We start from the raw sequence: 14,575 nt of genomic DNA on the forward strand, positions 1-14,575 counted from the left end.
TCGTACTGCCCTTCAATGAAAACGTGAGACCAAACAGGCTCCCCGCATACAACCATCAAGGAGGCGAGGCGGCAAGGGAAACACATTGCAACCCCTCACCACGGACGACGTCCATAAAAATACGGTACGAAAAGTGATCGTGAGACTCCTGGAGACTTAGGTGAGCTCTTAAAAATATGTGCAAATGGGGAAGAGTGGTGAAATGCAGACTATGCATAAACATGATAAAGGGCAAGAAAATCAAAAGATGTTCCAATCAGAAAAAAAAAAAGAAGTCAGAGAGCTCTGCGTCTCTCACGTGTTACATGCACGTAACACAGGTGCTGAAGCGTCAGGGTGGAAAGTCATCTCTCCTTCGTGGCGACTCACAGAGCGCCAGTAGCACGGGCTCCCCGATAAAAGCCCCAGCCTCCATCCTGCCAACGCGTGGCTACGGAACACCCAGCTAGAGGTCCGCCAACACGGAGGGCCCCGGGAGGAGCGCTCAGAAACGGGGGCCGGCCCCGGGGGCTGGCCAACAACACCGCCCCCTTCCGGCGTCTGCCCGGCTCCATCAGCACCACGGCGGCCCTCGCTGTGGTTTACAGACGTTCAAGGGTCTGGGCGGGGGCGGAGGCTTACGTTCCAGTCCAGCGAGGTGACGTCTTTGTTACTGGGGACGTCATGCCCCCCCTCCCGTATACAGTGCCTCAGCACGAGCTGCGTGGAGCCCCCGTTGCTGTTTTCGTTGAGGTTCCATATCCTTGCGGTTGAATCTCCAGATCTGTGCAAGGAACACACACAGCATTCAGCTTCCGGTCCCAGGGCCAGCAATGCTCATCACTACTTGCTGTCTGGCTAGGTCGGGCATCCTCGGCACGGGGTCCTCCGTCTTTTCGATATCGCTGACTCACAGTGGTTTTCTCTTCCCGACCTTTTTTTTGCACTTAGTGATTTGAAATGTCTGTGCATTGCTCCCCAGCCCGCTGAGAAAACGGCTGGACCGGGCACTTCTGCACAGCCTGAGGTACTCGGGGCGCCCCAAGCCCTGGTCTGCACTCACTGGGAAGATGCCACCAACAAGGTACGGAGGGGGAGCGCATGTCCTGTGAGGGAGGACTCGGACACCCAGACCCTGGGCACCCCCAGCCGGACACCCTTACCCGGAAGCCAGGAGGTCACTGACAGGGTTCCAGGCACAGATGAACACCTCAGACTCATGGCCCCGAAGGACGGTGGCTTTATTGGGTGGAATCTCCACGTCTCCGTCTATTTCCATTGGTTTCGAATGATTATCTGTCACAGGAAACAGGGAAAGACACAGGTCTGAGGGATACCAAGGAAACATCCTCAGGGCACGTGGGTTTTACAAACAACCTCCTTTGCTGTCACCCATGGCGATGACAACCAAATCATGGGTTCTGTGTAATTTAGTAGATACGTGACATTTCTTGACAGTCTCCAAATTTGACAGAGGAATAAAAACCGGTATTTACCCTCTATAACTAGGGCGAGGCTAATTTCTAACAACAGCCGGAAGAAGACTGGACAGAAGAGATGACAGCCAGCCAGCTCCTGAGCAGGCGGAAGGTTCCTTCTCTTGACGGGACAACGGGTCTTACCCGGAAGCACCCTGTGAGGTGCTTAGCTGTGAAGCGCCCTACCTGTGAAGCTACCACGGGGGCAGGCCATCATTCTGCTGGAAGCTTGCTACCCCCAACCCCTCAGAGTCTTGGGACTCAAGTGCTATCTTCTGACTGGAGTCGTCTGCGTACCATGCTTTTCAAGCCAAGCAGAACCACCAGGTTTCTGAACCCAAGCAGTCCTCCCTCCATATAACCCACAGGGTCCAGGCTCTGGAAGGGCGACAGGGCATGCTAAGTGCCACCCGGAAGAGATTCCCCCTGGGTAGTGGCCGTTTTCCCCCTCTGTGGCACAAGAAAAAAGATTCTTGAAGATCAGAATGAACGATCACTTCAGAGACTCCATTCAGGCCACAGCCTGCCTTGTAGCAAGATGGGAGCAAAGAGCAGGTGGGACTAGTTTCCGGAACAAGGTGAGAGTCGGAAACCACCGGACGGTGTACGTGGGATGGGGTGCCGGCCAGCCCTCGGGTGAAAAGTAACGCTTAGGGACTCCTGAAACAAAGGCCTGCCAGCCACCGGCGTTCCTTAAGGCATGCGACTGTCTCCACGTGGCCACACTCCCTTAGAGGTGAAGATTTAAAATACACGGTGCAATTTATAAGTTTGCAAAATTTCTGTCTCGGCGGATACAGAGGTTTCTCAGAGCTCACCAATTAGGATCGCTGCCTGGGGCGGAAGCCTAAAGACAAGGACACGTACCTCCTTCCTGTTTTCTTTATTTTGGGCGCCTTGAGGGATGTATCCCACGGGAGTGGGCAGCCCATAAATGACCTGTGGGTACAAGCCACCTATTTTTTCTTCCTCTTTCCCTGTCCCGTCATCTTGGACCTCGTTAACAGTGATCATGGGGCCTGCCGGCGGGAGGTCTTTTCATCGGACGCTAGACAGATGGGCTTCAAGCCACCCTGCTGTAACATAACCCGCGCTGCAGCCTGCCCCGGCTTCCTGCGCAGCGCTGTAGCTGCATCTCGACTCTAGCGGGAGACGGCCTGTGCCGGGGCGGGGGGATGAGCCGCCCCCGCAGGGGCGGCATGGCTGCTCGGAGGGAAATGATTTTCAAAGGAGGAAGCACACACACGCACGCACACACTCACGCGCATGCACACGCGCACACACTCTGAGCTTAGACCCTGAAGCCGTCTCCGAGTTGATACGCCGCGTGTCAAAGTGCCGGCAGGCTCCCTGGGTAAAGGTTCATGCTCTCCGACTCGTCTGCCGGACGCTTCAGGGCCATTACCTAACAGGGACCCTGCTGCAACCACCAAATAAGACGGCACTTGCTGTCTGTGCCGGGTGCCCTGTCAGTGACCGTGAGCTCCGAGTGTCAGGTCAGAGTTCGTCCGCGAGGCCGGAGGCCGGCGCGGGGGCCTCCTTTTCGTGCCCGACAGTAATCACAGGTGGAACAAATGAGTCCTCAGAGTAGCACAACCTCCTAAAGCTGAGAGAACGCTGCGTCCAAGGACCTCAGTGAGAAACCAGAGCGCGAAGCCCTCCTGGCCACAGAGCAAGGAAGCCCTAGACACTGCCGCATGCGCACCGCCCAGCAGGCGGGCCTGTAAGGGGTCTGCAGGACCTGCCCAGACTCAGACGAGGGAGAAGCTGCCGGAGCGCGAAGCTCTGGAGCCCCGCACTCACTTATCGCATGCGCTCCGTTCTCTTCCCCGTTCACCGTGGCCTCGCCGTTCTTTGGTGGGTTCTGCTGGGAAACGGCCGCCGGGGCCGCCGGGGCCGCCGCCGCCGCCGCCGCCGCCGTGGCCGCCACGCTGGCCTGCTGCTGCGCCAGCTTCTCCCGGAAGGCCTGCTGCCGCGTCTGCACCACGTCGGGCATCACCGCGTCAATCAGGGACAGCGACTCTATCGGGCGGCCGTCGAACACCGTGCCGTCCTGCGGACAGAGCCCAGGCACAGATGTCAGCTCCCAGCGAGACGGGTGCGCGTCGGGGACAGACACGCAGGATCCCGGGAGCCGCGGGGCCGCCGAGCAGGCGGGGCCGGACCGGGCGTCCTGAGCCAGGGCAAGGGATCCCAGAGCGCGCAGGCGGGTAGGGGCCGGCAAGAGCGAGCGTCCATGGAGGGCCCGGTGTCCCTGCTGCTGCCAGAGGGCACCCAGCACTCGGTAAATACCAACCTGCATCCGGATACTTCCTGTCATGACAACAGGGCTACCCTGACGCGCTGGTCCTCAACAGGGGGGCGATTTTACCCCCCGGGGGACATGTGGTCAAGTCTGGAGGCATTTCTGGTTGTCACGACTGTGGAGGTGCTCCTGGCGTCTAGCGGATGGAGACCAGGGACGCTACTCCACACCCCCCAGGGCCCAGGACGGCCCCGGAGCAAGGAATGATCTGGCCCCCAAGTGTCAAGAGTGCCGAGGGTGGGAAACCCCGCCCAGGTGCTCTGACAAGTGCGGAACCGCTCCCCTTTGATAGGACAGACGTCTCTTCGGAGACCGCAGGCCCAAATCAGACATTCCCGCACCGCTCACGATATGATTCCTAACGCATCTGTCCGTCTGATGTACTAAAACACACACGTCTGCTACCATCTGAAATGACTTCCTGGGATCACGGCGCAGACTAACACGGCCATGATATTCTAACAACAGCATTGTTTAGTTACAATTCCTGTTTTCCGAACTTCCCTGGAGTCTGTGGCTTCCATAGATAATGAAAACATTTCCATACACACTTAGCAACACAGGAGGGAGTTCTTTCCTTAGAAAGCGCTCCAGATATCACTCACACGAAACTCAGAGCCTCTCAGTGTGTCTACGGGACGTGCAAACACGTTTTAGCCTGTTTTCTCATAAATCAGGAAGAACTGAAGGACCTAAGTTTCAGCAACACAGCGTGTGAATGAAACATCACCCCAGCTGACTACAGGTTCCTATACAATACTTGAAAATCAGGGAAACAACATAAAATAACAGAGAACATGGGAAAAGGAGCCAGTCACCTCACAGCTGCCCGGGTTCCAGCCATGGAGGGGCCAGTGCTGACCAACGGGTCAGCCGGCTTCTACGTCACCTTCCTTCTTCGTATGTTCAAGCCCCAAGTGGATGATGATTTTGCAAAAGGCTGTAACTGCCCAGGGTGACAAAAAACCTTCTAGTTTAAGCTCTAAAAGCACATTGTCTCACTTTTAACTACCCGAAACCTAAGTGACAAATGAGATGACCTTTCGTTCTCCTCTGGACACACTGGACTTTGAATTGCCAAGAGAGAGAAGGTATGGGGGCCTCTCCGCGGATGAAAGACGTGGAAACTGGGGCAGGGGGCCACAGAGGCAGGGGGAAGGGAAATCCAATCTCACTCAGCATCACACAATCTGAGAGCCGGTGGGGCCTCTGGGGTCCTGTAACCCTATCCCCACACTTGTTTGTTTTGTGGAAAGAGAGACGCGACAGGGCCTCAAGTTGCTGGTGGAAGATCCCAGGCACCCAATGTAAGACAAGGAAAGAGGAGACTGCCCGTTGTTAGGCAAGAAAGAGCACAGGGTAGGCAGACACTCAGGTGTTTTTAAGGATGTGGGGTTTTGGAAAACAGCAGAGGAATACACGTGACAGAACACAAGATACATTCCTTCCGTAGTTTTAAAAGCTGAAGAGAAAGTGGAGTTAAATGCTATGCATAAGACAGGCTTGTGAGGCAGACGCAAGAGGGAAGAGATATGAGGACATATGTATATGTATAACTGATTCGCTTTGTTATACAGCAGAAACTAACACACCACTGTAAAGCAATTATACTCCAATAAAGATGTTAAGAAAAGAAAAAAAAAAGACAGGCTTGTAAGGGTGAGAGCAGTTCAGAAGGAGAGGGGATGGAGGAAACTGAAGGGTTCAGGAAGATCTTGGGCCCGAGGGTGGTGTGACCCGGGAAGGGGACACTTGGTGGTAAAGAGGGGCATGTGGGCAGTGGACGGCGTCAGCTGTGCAGGATGGACCGTGACAGGAGACGGGAAGTTGGGGCAGAGCAGCGTGCCACACCGAGGTGGGAGAAACGAGGGCAGAAAGAAGGAGAGACGGCGGGAAGTGCGGTGAAAGTAAGAGGGGCTCAGACCGAGATGCAAGGGAGGCCTCGGACATCACAGGAGGCCCCGGGCATCTTCACAGTACGATCCCAAGAGCAAAATAGAACAGGGGAGATGGGCACTGTTTTCAACCAAAAGAGCCCATTTAAAAATTGGTATGAAGTTGGCCCAAGGACCCATCGTGCCCCAATCTATAAAGAGGGAGGGGACACAAACCAATTGGAGTGACTTAAATTTATAATTATGGATACAACTGCCCCCTTCCCCTGCAGCTCTTCAACGGGTAACAAAACCATCCCTTGGAATCCTCTCAAACACAACAGTCCTCATCTGTCCTCCGTGGTCTCTGGCTGTGCCCTCTGTCGGGTCCACACGAACCACAGATTCTAGGCAAATGTTTCCCAGGATCCCTCTTCGACTGAACTGCTCAAAATATTCCAGGGGGGGAGGGCGTCTTCTGTGCACGTGCAAGGCCCACACCTGTCCTGAAGTACCCCTGACCCTTGAACAACACAGGTCTGAACTGGCAAGGTCCACTATACGTGGACTTTTTTTTTTTTCCCAACACATTTACTACTACGTTTACCATTCGCGGCTGGTAGAATCCGCGGATGTGGAATCTGCGGATACAGGAGGGCCAACTGTGGGACCCGAGCACTACGGGTTTTGGTACCTGCGGCAGGTCGTGGAACCAATCCCCGGTGCATACCCAGGGATGAGCGTATAAAGCAGCTGCGGATCTGCTGCGTGTTTTTCCCATTTGGCAACGTAGTGTGACGTCAGTCCACAGCTGGCGACGTGCGCATGGATATGGAAAACGACACAACCACCTAAAGGGCCTCGGAAGATTGCTCCTTGGGTACAACAGAAGCGCCACGCCCCACTGAAGAAAGTATTTACCGCAAAGAGAGAAGGAACCCTAACCGACCGCGAGAGATGGCGGGGAACCGTGTGCTAAGGTGACGCGTCTTCCCAGCGCGCGCGCGCGATCCAGGGTGTGCGCGCGCACGATGCAGCGTGCGCGCGGCCTGGGCCCGCCCCGGGGGTGCACGTACCTCGTTGATGCTGATCTCGGCCTCCACATACTGCAGGCCCTTCTGCAGGATGGAGATGAGGGCAGCCGGCGGCACGAGAGTCCCATTGATGTTGGACTGGCTTATGTGGCTCTCGATACCGAACGTGAACGCCGAGTGCGAAAAACCTGCAGCAAGACAGGGAGGCCAGCGTTCCGTGAAGCCTGGACCAAGGGCGGAAGGCACAGCCACTGAGACCTAGAAGGCGGCACCGCTGATGTCAACGCGCTTAACAGCGGAAGGGACGTGGCCGGAGGATGCCCGGCCTGCGACGTGGGGTGTCGCGGGCAGGATCCGGCAGCGAGAGGGAGAGACGGAGAGCAAGGCAGGCCTCTGACTTGCGCGGGACGGGAAACAGCTGTAAAGGTAGAGCCCTTTCCGCGTTTTAAAAGCCAAACAGGCCCGTGTCGGCCCGGGTTCAAGGTTTCTGTTACAGCAGTCAGACCGCGGGGCTCTCGGCCTGGCTTGCAGGGCTCCTCCCAGAAGTTCAGGCTCACGTCTGCCTGCACCCTCCCTGCGGTGCTCACGGCACATGAATCTCACCACCAACTGCCCGAAGAAAAAGAGGTCGGTCCGGACTCAGTGGTGTGGCCTTGGGTCCTTTTACCGAAACACTGGGCGATCCCCTTGGCTAAGAGGTGCTGGGTTTCCCCCTTCCTCCCCTAGCACCCCTCAGCAAGTGCCTCCGTAGGAAGCCGCTGACAACACTGGGCAAGTGAGAGGGGCTCGCAGGTAAGGTGTGGATGGAGCTGCCTGGAGGCAAACGTCGGGAGCAAAGTCAGGACGGTGACTGCAGGTCGCAAACAATGCCTGTTTCAATAAAGGAGGGCACGGGGCAGGGCAGGGGGAGCTGCGGGGCCATGGGGGACAGGGCTGCGGGTCCGAGGCACAGGCTGCCTTTTGCTCTGTCAGACCCTCACCTGTGTGGGCCCCGGGCAGCCCACTCCCAAGGTGTCTCCGCCACGAGCGCCCTCCCATCACCCCTGGCTCATCCTACGTGCTGGCGGGTGGCTGGCGGGGGTCTCCCCGCCGCTCGAGCCACACTCACATTCATCAACCCAGCGGGCCCCCTGCCCTCCATCAGAGTCAACATCCTCAGTGCTTCTGCCTTTCGTTACCAAAACACAACCAGCCTCTGCAATGAACAAAACGCTCAGCAGATGGGAAGGTTCCCTCAGGCGAGAAGAGCTCTGTCTGCATCTGCGTCCCTTTCTCTCTCCAATCCCTGTTGCTCAGCCCACCTGCCGCTCATGGCCTCATTATTAAGAATATATAAAACAGACACTTGATACTTATTTCAGGAGTAGCACCGTAGCTGCTATTAACTTGTGTACATTTCTTTATGCACTGTAACCCCCTAAATTAGACTGTACAGGACAGCACCTCAGAGGCTCTCCCCGCACAGAGTCCCTCTGCTCTTACTCTCTGAAGGACATGAACAAACGCCCTTTGCAGTCAGCCTTCCCTTCTCCCTCTAACTTGTTTTCTCTCTCACTGCCCTCCGTTCCCCTACCCACTCCTGCCAGAACAGAACCACCCACCCCTGTGTTAACCAATGACTCTATCCCCCCGAGTCTCTGCCACCCTGTGGACGGTCTTAATCTCTAAGCTTTTATCACTCATTTTCCGGCAAGGGGTAGACTAGAAAAATCTGAGGTCAATGGATGGAGCAGGACCGAGTGGGTTCTTGGCCGGACTCCTCATCGCATGGGCTCATCCCTATATACTCTGGGCCACAATGGCTTCTCTCTCATAAGAATTCTTCCTAGGTGACAGCCCCGTCCACCTGGCTCCTACCATCTCTTCCATTCGTGTCTCCACCAGCTGATGGGACAGGACACTGGACTGAGAGCCGTTTGTTATCCTCCTGGTATCTTCACAAGGTCTAGTGCAGGACTACGCCCGCCGCGGTAGTAATAAAATAACACCCGCCAGCCATTACACGGTATACACTCAGTCAGGCATTGCTCCAAGGATTTCCTCCTAATTCCGTAACCCTCTGCAGTCATTCCCTCGTTCTCTTTTCTCCCTTTTACGGATCAGGTCCTGAGATCTCCCAAGGGTAACTGACAGACCCCAGTCACTAGCTCCAAACTCAGGCAGTAGGACACCAATCGCAGCCCACCACACAACTCCACCTAGAAACTTCTACAGAGTGTTCCACCAGAGCACAGCTTTGACTGTGACCAGGGCTCCTGACAAATACATCTCAGTGACTGATGGAGCAGCTGTGGGAGAAAAGTCAAGCTTTTGGTGTATGTCTTAGTCCGTTACAGCTGCTATAACTAAACACCACACACTGGGTGGTGTCAGCAGCAGACATTTATTTCTCACAGTTCCGGAGGCTGAAGTCCAAGATCAAGGTACTGGCAAATTCAGTGTCTGGTGAGAACCCACTTCCTGGTCCACAGATGACTGTCTTTTCCCTGTAACCTCACAAGGTGGAAGGAGCAAGAGCGCTCCATGCGGCCTCTTAGAAGGGCACCAATCCCATTCACAAGGGCCCCATCCCCATGACCTAATCACCTCCTAAAGTCTCTGCCTCCAAATATCACACTGGGGATTATGCTTCAGCATATGTATTTGTGTGTCTGTGTGTCTGTGTGTGTGTGTGTGTGTGTGTGTGTGTGTGTGTGTTCGGAAGGGAAATACAAAATTCAGTCTACAGAAGTATTATTTCATTCATCTGCTCACCCACTCATTTATTCCCTCAAGTAACACAAGGCCATAAAAATGCTACTTTTTTTTGAATTTTATTTTATTGATTTTTTAATACAGCAGGTTCTTATTAGTTATCCATTTTATACATATTAGTGTATCCATGTCAGTCTCAATCTCCTAATTAATCACACCACCACCCCTGCCACTTTCCCCCCTTGAGGTCCACACATTTGTTCTCTACATCTATGTCTCTATTTCTGCCATGCAAACCGGTTCATCTGTACCATTTTCTAGGTTCCACATATATGTGTTAATAATATAGGATATTTGTTAGCAATGCTACTTAAGTCACATGAAACACAGCAGATTCTGACTACCTTACCACCTTTAATCAACCTGGGCACTTTGTGTCCATTATCTCCATCTTCAGAGCAGCTGTTCAGAGTTGGTGTTTCTGTTTTACACATGAGAAGGACACATGCTGGCGAAATAAGATAACCTGTCCAAGGTCCATACATGTGATGAGAGGCTGAACTAGAATTTCAACTCTAGACTACGTGACTCCAAGGTTCACCTTTTTAACCTTACTTACTCTAAGACCCACGGGCACAGGAACCAAAATTCTTCAATTCTCCAGGTGGATGCCAAGTCCATTCCTAGCTGGACCACCAGCAGCCACAGATACAGTGCAGGCAACTTGAAAAGAACTGGGTGCAAACCCACTTCTGAGCCAAGACTTGAATACGTCCTTGGTTGCTCTCTTTATCTGGGTTGGGTGTATAGTTTGGTTGCGTAACTTTCTTATCTCTCCCCGTGATACTGCTCTTCCAAGTAGATTCCATTTCTAGAACATGTTGATGACGATACTCAGTGAAGGACGGCTGAAAGAAGGGGATGGAGCACTGAAGACGAATGGGTGTGTGTGTGTGTGTGTGTGAGTCTGAGGCTTCTGCAAAGAGGAGGGCTGAAAGCCATCTGCTAGAAGGAATGTCCCCCCACTAAAGCAAAATGATGACTAAGGAGGATAAAGCTCTATAAGGGAACCATGACCTTGAACACTTGGGTCCGCTATTGGAGATGACAGTAAATCATGACTGGAAGCTAGGTTATCTTCAAACCCTTGCTGTAATGTTCCATGTCACTGCTGAAGAGAGTCCTCCTATCTGTTTAAATTTACATGAGCTGCATTTCTTTGGACAGATCTATGTGTGGCCTCCAAATCAATGGTTGCTTTCAGTCCATTTGTTTTTGAGACTTTCTTCTTGATTTCTGGCCAACCAGATTGCATCAAGGCAAGTGGGAGGGCCAGGCAGACAAAGTGTCAGGAGTCCTGGGTTCCGTCCTCGCTCAGCCACACAGGACCTGAGGGTCTGGGCCAGGCCACTTCACTGGGCTGGGCCTCCGTTTCCTCTACTACCACGCGGGGCTAAGGAGTACCTCAAGGAGCTGAAGGGAGAATCAGAGGCAAGAGCAGCAGGAACACAGAAACTTTTTCTAGTTTAAATTTATTTTTAATTGAAGTCTAGCTGATTTACAATGCTGTGTTAATTTGTGCTGTACAGCAAAGTGGTTCCATTATACATACACACATTCTTTTTCATATTCTCTCCCATTATGGTTTATCACAAGATTTTTAAAAAAAATTTTATTGATAGTTGACTTACAATGTTGTGTGAGTTTCTTCTGTACAGCAAAGTGACTCAGTTATGCATGTATATATATTCCTTTCCATTGTGATCTGTCACAGAACATTAAATAGAGTTCCCTGTGCTATACCTTGTTGCTTATCCATTCTACATATAATAGTTTGCATCTCCTAATCCCAAATTCCCACTCAATCCCTTCCCCACCCTCCACCTTGGCAACCACAAGTCTGTTCTCTATGTCTGTGAGTCTGTTTCTGTTTTGTAGATGGGTTCATTTGTGTCATATTTTAGATTCCACATAGAAGTGATATCATATGGTATTTGTCTTTCTCTGTCTGACTCACTTCATTTAGTATAATCAACTCTAGGTCCATCCATGTTGCTGCAAATGGCATTACTTCATTCTTTTTTATGGCTGGGTAGTAAGTAATCCATCGTATATATGTACCACATCTTCTTTAGCCCATTCATCTGTCGATGGACATTTACATGGTTTCCACAGATGCTTTTTTTTTTTTTTTTTTTTTTTTTTTGCGGTACGCGGGTCTCTCACTGTTGTGGCCTCTCCCGTTGCGGAGCACAGGCTCCGGACGCGCAGGCTCAGCGGCCATGGCTCACGGGCCCAGCCGCTCCGCGGCACGTGGGATCTTCCCGGACCGGGGCACGAACCCGTGTCCCCCACATCGGCAGGCGGACTCTGAACCACTGCGCCACCAGGGAAGCCCCCGCAGATGCTTTTTAATCCAGATAGAAGACCATGGACTAGTGGAAACATCCCTTTTCCATGTTGCCTTGTCCATGCAATGAGGACAACTGATGTCGTTAGGGTACTTCCCGGTTCTGGAATTCATTCACCGTGGAACAGGGGGACGTCCTCAGCCTCTGTCGGGGAGGCCTGCTTGAGCACTTCCTCTTAGGTCACGGTTACTGCCCTGTGCCAAGGTGCCGTGTAATGCGCCACCTTGGAAGACCGGCATCTCCAGGAAGGACGCCCCTGTGTTGGGGGTGGCCAACCTCCATATGCCACCAGCAGCGCACCACCCCTCCCAACGAGGCTCCAGGGCTAATGAGCATATTCGTTTTCAGTCTGCCAGTGCTATGACTTGTGTGCCTTACGCCTCCTCAGCTGTCCCCCAGCTTTCAGTGCATCCCTTCTTCTCCCCAACAAGACACTGGGAGGAACAGAGAACCGGATGTCAGTGACAGAGGTGGAAATGCTCAGAGCTGCTCAATGGCAGGTGTGGAAGTTGGTAAACAGGGGCAGAATGCAGAGCTGGGTGGCACCTTGATGAAAGATTCCTGGGACGGCTCAGTGTGCGCGTCCTTGCTGTCCACTGCGCGGGCGGCCTGGAGCGGTCACTGAAGCCCGCAGACTTGCCTCCTGCTAAGCGAGAGGCATCCCCGATGAATCTCTCCTCAGGAAGGTTTCTCAGCTGTGGCATGACTGACATTTGGGCCAAACCATTCTTCGTTGGGCCGGGGAGCTGGAAGGGGCTGTCCTGTGCACTGTAGATGTTTAGCAGCATCCGGGGCGCTGTCCTGTGCACTGTAGATGTTTAGTCCTGTGCACTGTAGATGTTTAGCAGCATCCGGGGCGCTGTCCTGTGCACTGTAGATGTTTAGTCCTGTGCACTGTAGATGTTTAGCAGCATCCCTGGGCTCTACACGGTAGATTTTTTTTTTTTGGCTGCACCGTGCTGTATGCAGGATCTTAGTTCCCCAACCAGGGGACGGAACCTGTAGCCACGGAGGTGAAAGTGCCGATTCCTGACCACTGGACCGCCAGGGAAGTCCCTCTACACACTAGATGCTAGTAGCAAGCCTCCTCTCGGCCATGACAACCAAAAAGGTCTACAGATGTTGCCTAACTCACCCTAACCATGGCAGACAACCAATGGCCCAGAGGAAGCACACCCCCCAAAAGGACACAATCCACAGGTCTCGTCTACTCACAATTCTGCTGCGTTTATAAACACCGCGGGTGGACTGCTGCCGTCGAAAAGCGCGTGACAGAATTCAGATAACACACGGTAACGGCGGATAACCAGACGAAGTGAAGATACTTCCGAGGAGAAAAAAGGGTATCATCATGAGAAACTGGGAAAGGTTCAACACAAGCACTACGTTTTTTATAAAGCACAGTAAGACCTTCAAGAGTAACTAATCTGAAAAGATACCTGCACCCCGGTGTTCACTGCAGCACTATTCACAACAGCCAAGGCATGGAAGCAACCTAACTGTCCATCAGTAGATGAACGGATAAAGAAGATGCAGTGTGGACACAATGAGACACACTACTCAGCCATAAAAACTGAAATGATGCCATTGGTAGCAACATGGATGGCCCTAGAGATGATCACACTAAGGAAGTAAATCAGACAGAGACAAATACCATATGATATCACTTGTGTGTGGAATCTAAAAAAACAGTACAAATGAACCTATTTACAAAACAGAAAGAGACTCACAGACAGAGAAAACAAACTTATGGCTACCAAAGGGGAAGATGGGGAGGGCTAAATTAGGAGTATGGGACTAACAGATACACACTACTATACATCACATAGATAACCAACAAGGATTTGCTGTAGAGCACAGGGAACTATAGTCAATATCTTGTAATAAATTATAATGGAATCGAATTTTTAAAAAGAATATAGATATATACATATCTATGTAGATATATATACATCTCTCTACACATATCAAATCACTTTGCTGTATACCTGAAACGAACACAATATTGTAAATCAACTATACTTCAATAAAAACAGTAAATTAAAAAAAAAAGATCTTGAAGAGTAAAATCCTTCCCATTTAGGGTGAAAGGTGCTACCATCTCATGAGAGAGGAAAACAGCAGGTGAGGGAAGGTGCTTCATCCAACTAGGCAATAAAAACAGATTTAAAACAAACTGAGTACATGCTTTGTTTAATGCAAAACCACTAAGCCATACCTCTTTCAGAAATGGCTTCCCAAACCATTCGAGTCGTGCAGTGAACCATCCTGCCCCATTAACGCTGGCCTGATTCATCAGCAAAACCTGCTAAATGATCACTCACGGCCCTTAGACACACTGCTTATTCGGCAGAGAAAAGCAGACACGGAATACTTAGGCAGCTGTGCCGTTGGTTCTGCATCTTCAGCTGGAACAAATACCAAGGGCACCGATTTGAGGCACTAAAACGCAGAATCTTTATAAAGTACTTAATGGACTTTATACTTGGAATACTGACAGCTGTCCAAGGCCAACGGGCACGATACGAAAATTACTTAGATCAGGGATAGGCAAGCTGAGGCCCACGCTGCCTGTGCCTAGAAATAAAGTTTGACTGGAACACAGCCACGCACATGAGTTGATATATTGCCTACGGCTCCTTTCACACTATGATGGCAGAGCTGAGTAGCTACAACAGAGCTAGTACAGCCGACAAAGTCAAAGATATTTACCATCTACTCCTTTATAGGAAAAGCGTGCCAACTTGATTACTGTATATATACATATAGATAGATACACACACACACACACACACGTAGA

The 14,575-nt window shown here is 52.0% G+C and overlaps 1 protein-coding gene across 12 annotated transcripts in view; it reads right to left on the bottom strand.

Annotated features, from left to right (window-relative positions):
- TBL1X (transducin beta like 1 X-linked) overlaps positions 1–14,575 on the bottom strand; it is a 228,229-nt gene that overhangs the window by 18,235 nt on the left and 195,419 nt on the right. For 11 of the 12 annotated variants that reach the window (XM_060138712.1, XM_060138710.1, XM_060138709.1 and 8 more), the window contains 4 exons: positions 6,713–6,858; positions 3,261–3,510; positions 1,143–1,275; positions 622–763 (listed from right to left, as the gene is read on the bottom strand). In XM_060138712.1, coding sequence (XP_059994695.1) covers positions 622–763; positions 1,143–1,275; positions 3,261–3,510; positions 6,713–6,858 — 671 coding nt within the window. Of the gene's footprint in view, positions 1–621; positions 764–1,142; positions 1,276–3,260; positions 3,511–4,580; positions 4,709–6,712; positions 6,859–14,575 lie in introns of those variants that run through there. The other variant, XM_060138713.1, reaches the window with a different exon arrangement.

Source organism: Lagenorhynchus albirostris, chromosome X (assembly GCF_949774975.1).
Source record: "Lagenorhynchus albirostris chromosome X, mLagAlb1.1, whole genome shotgun sequence".
NCBI classification, from domain to species: domain Eukaryota; kingdom Metazoa; phylum Chordata; class Mammalia; order Artiodactyla; family Delphinidae; genus Lagenorhynchus; species Lagenorhynchus albirostris.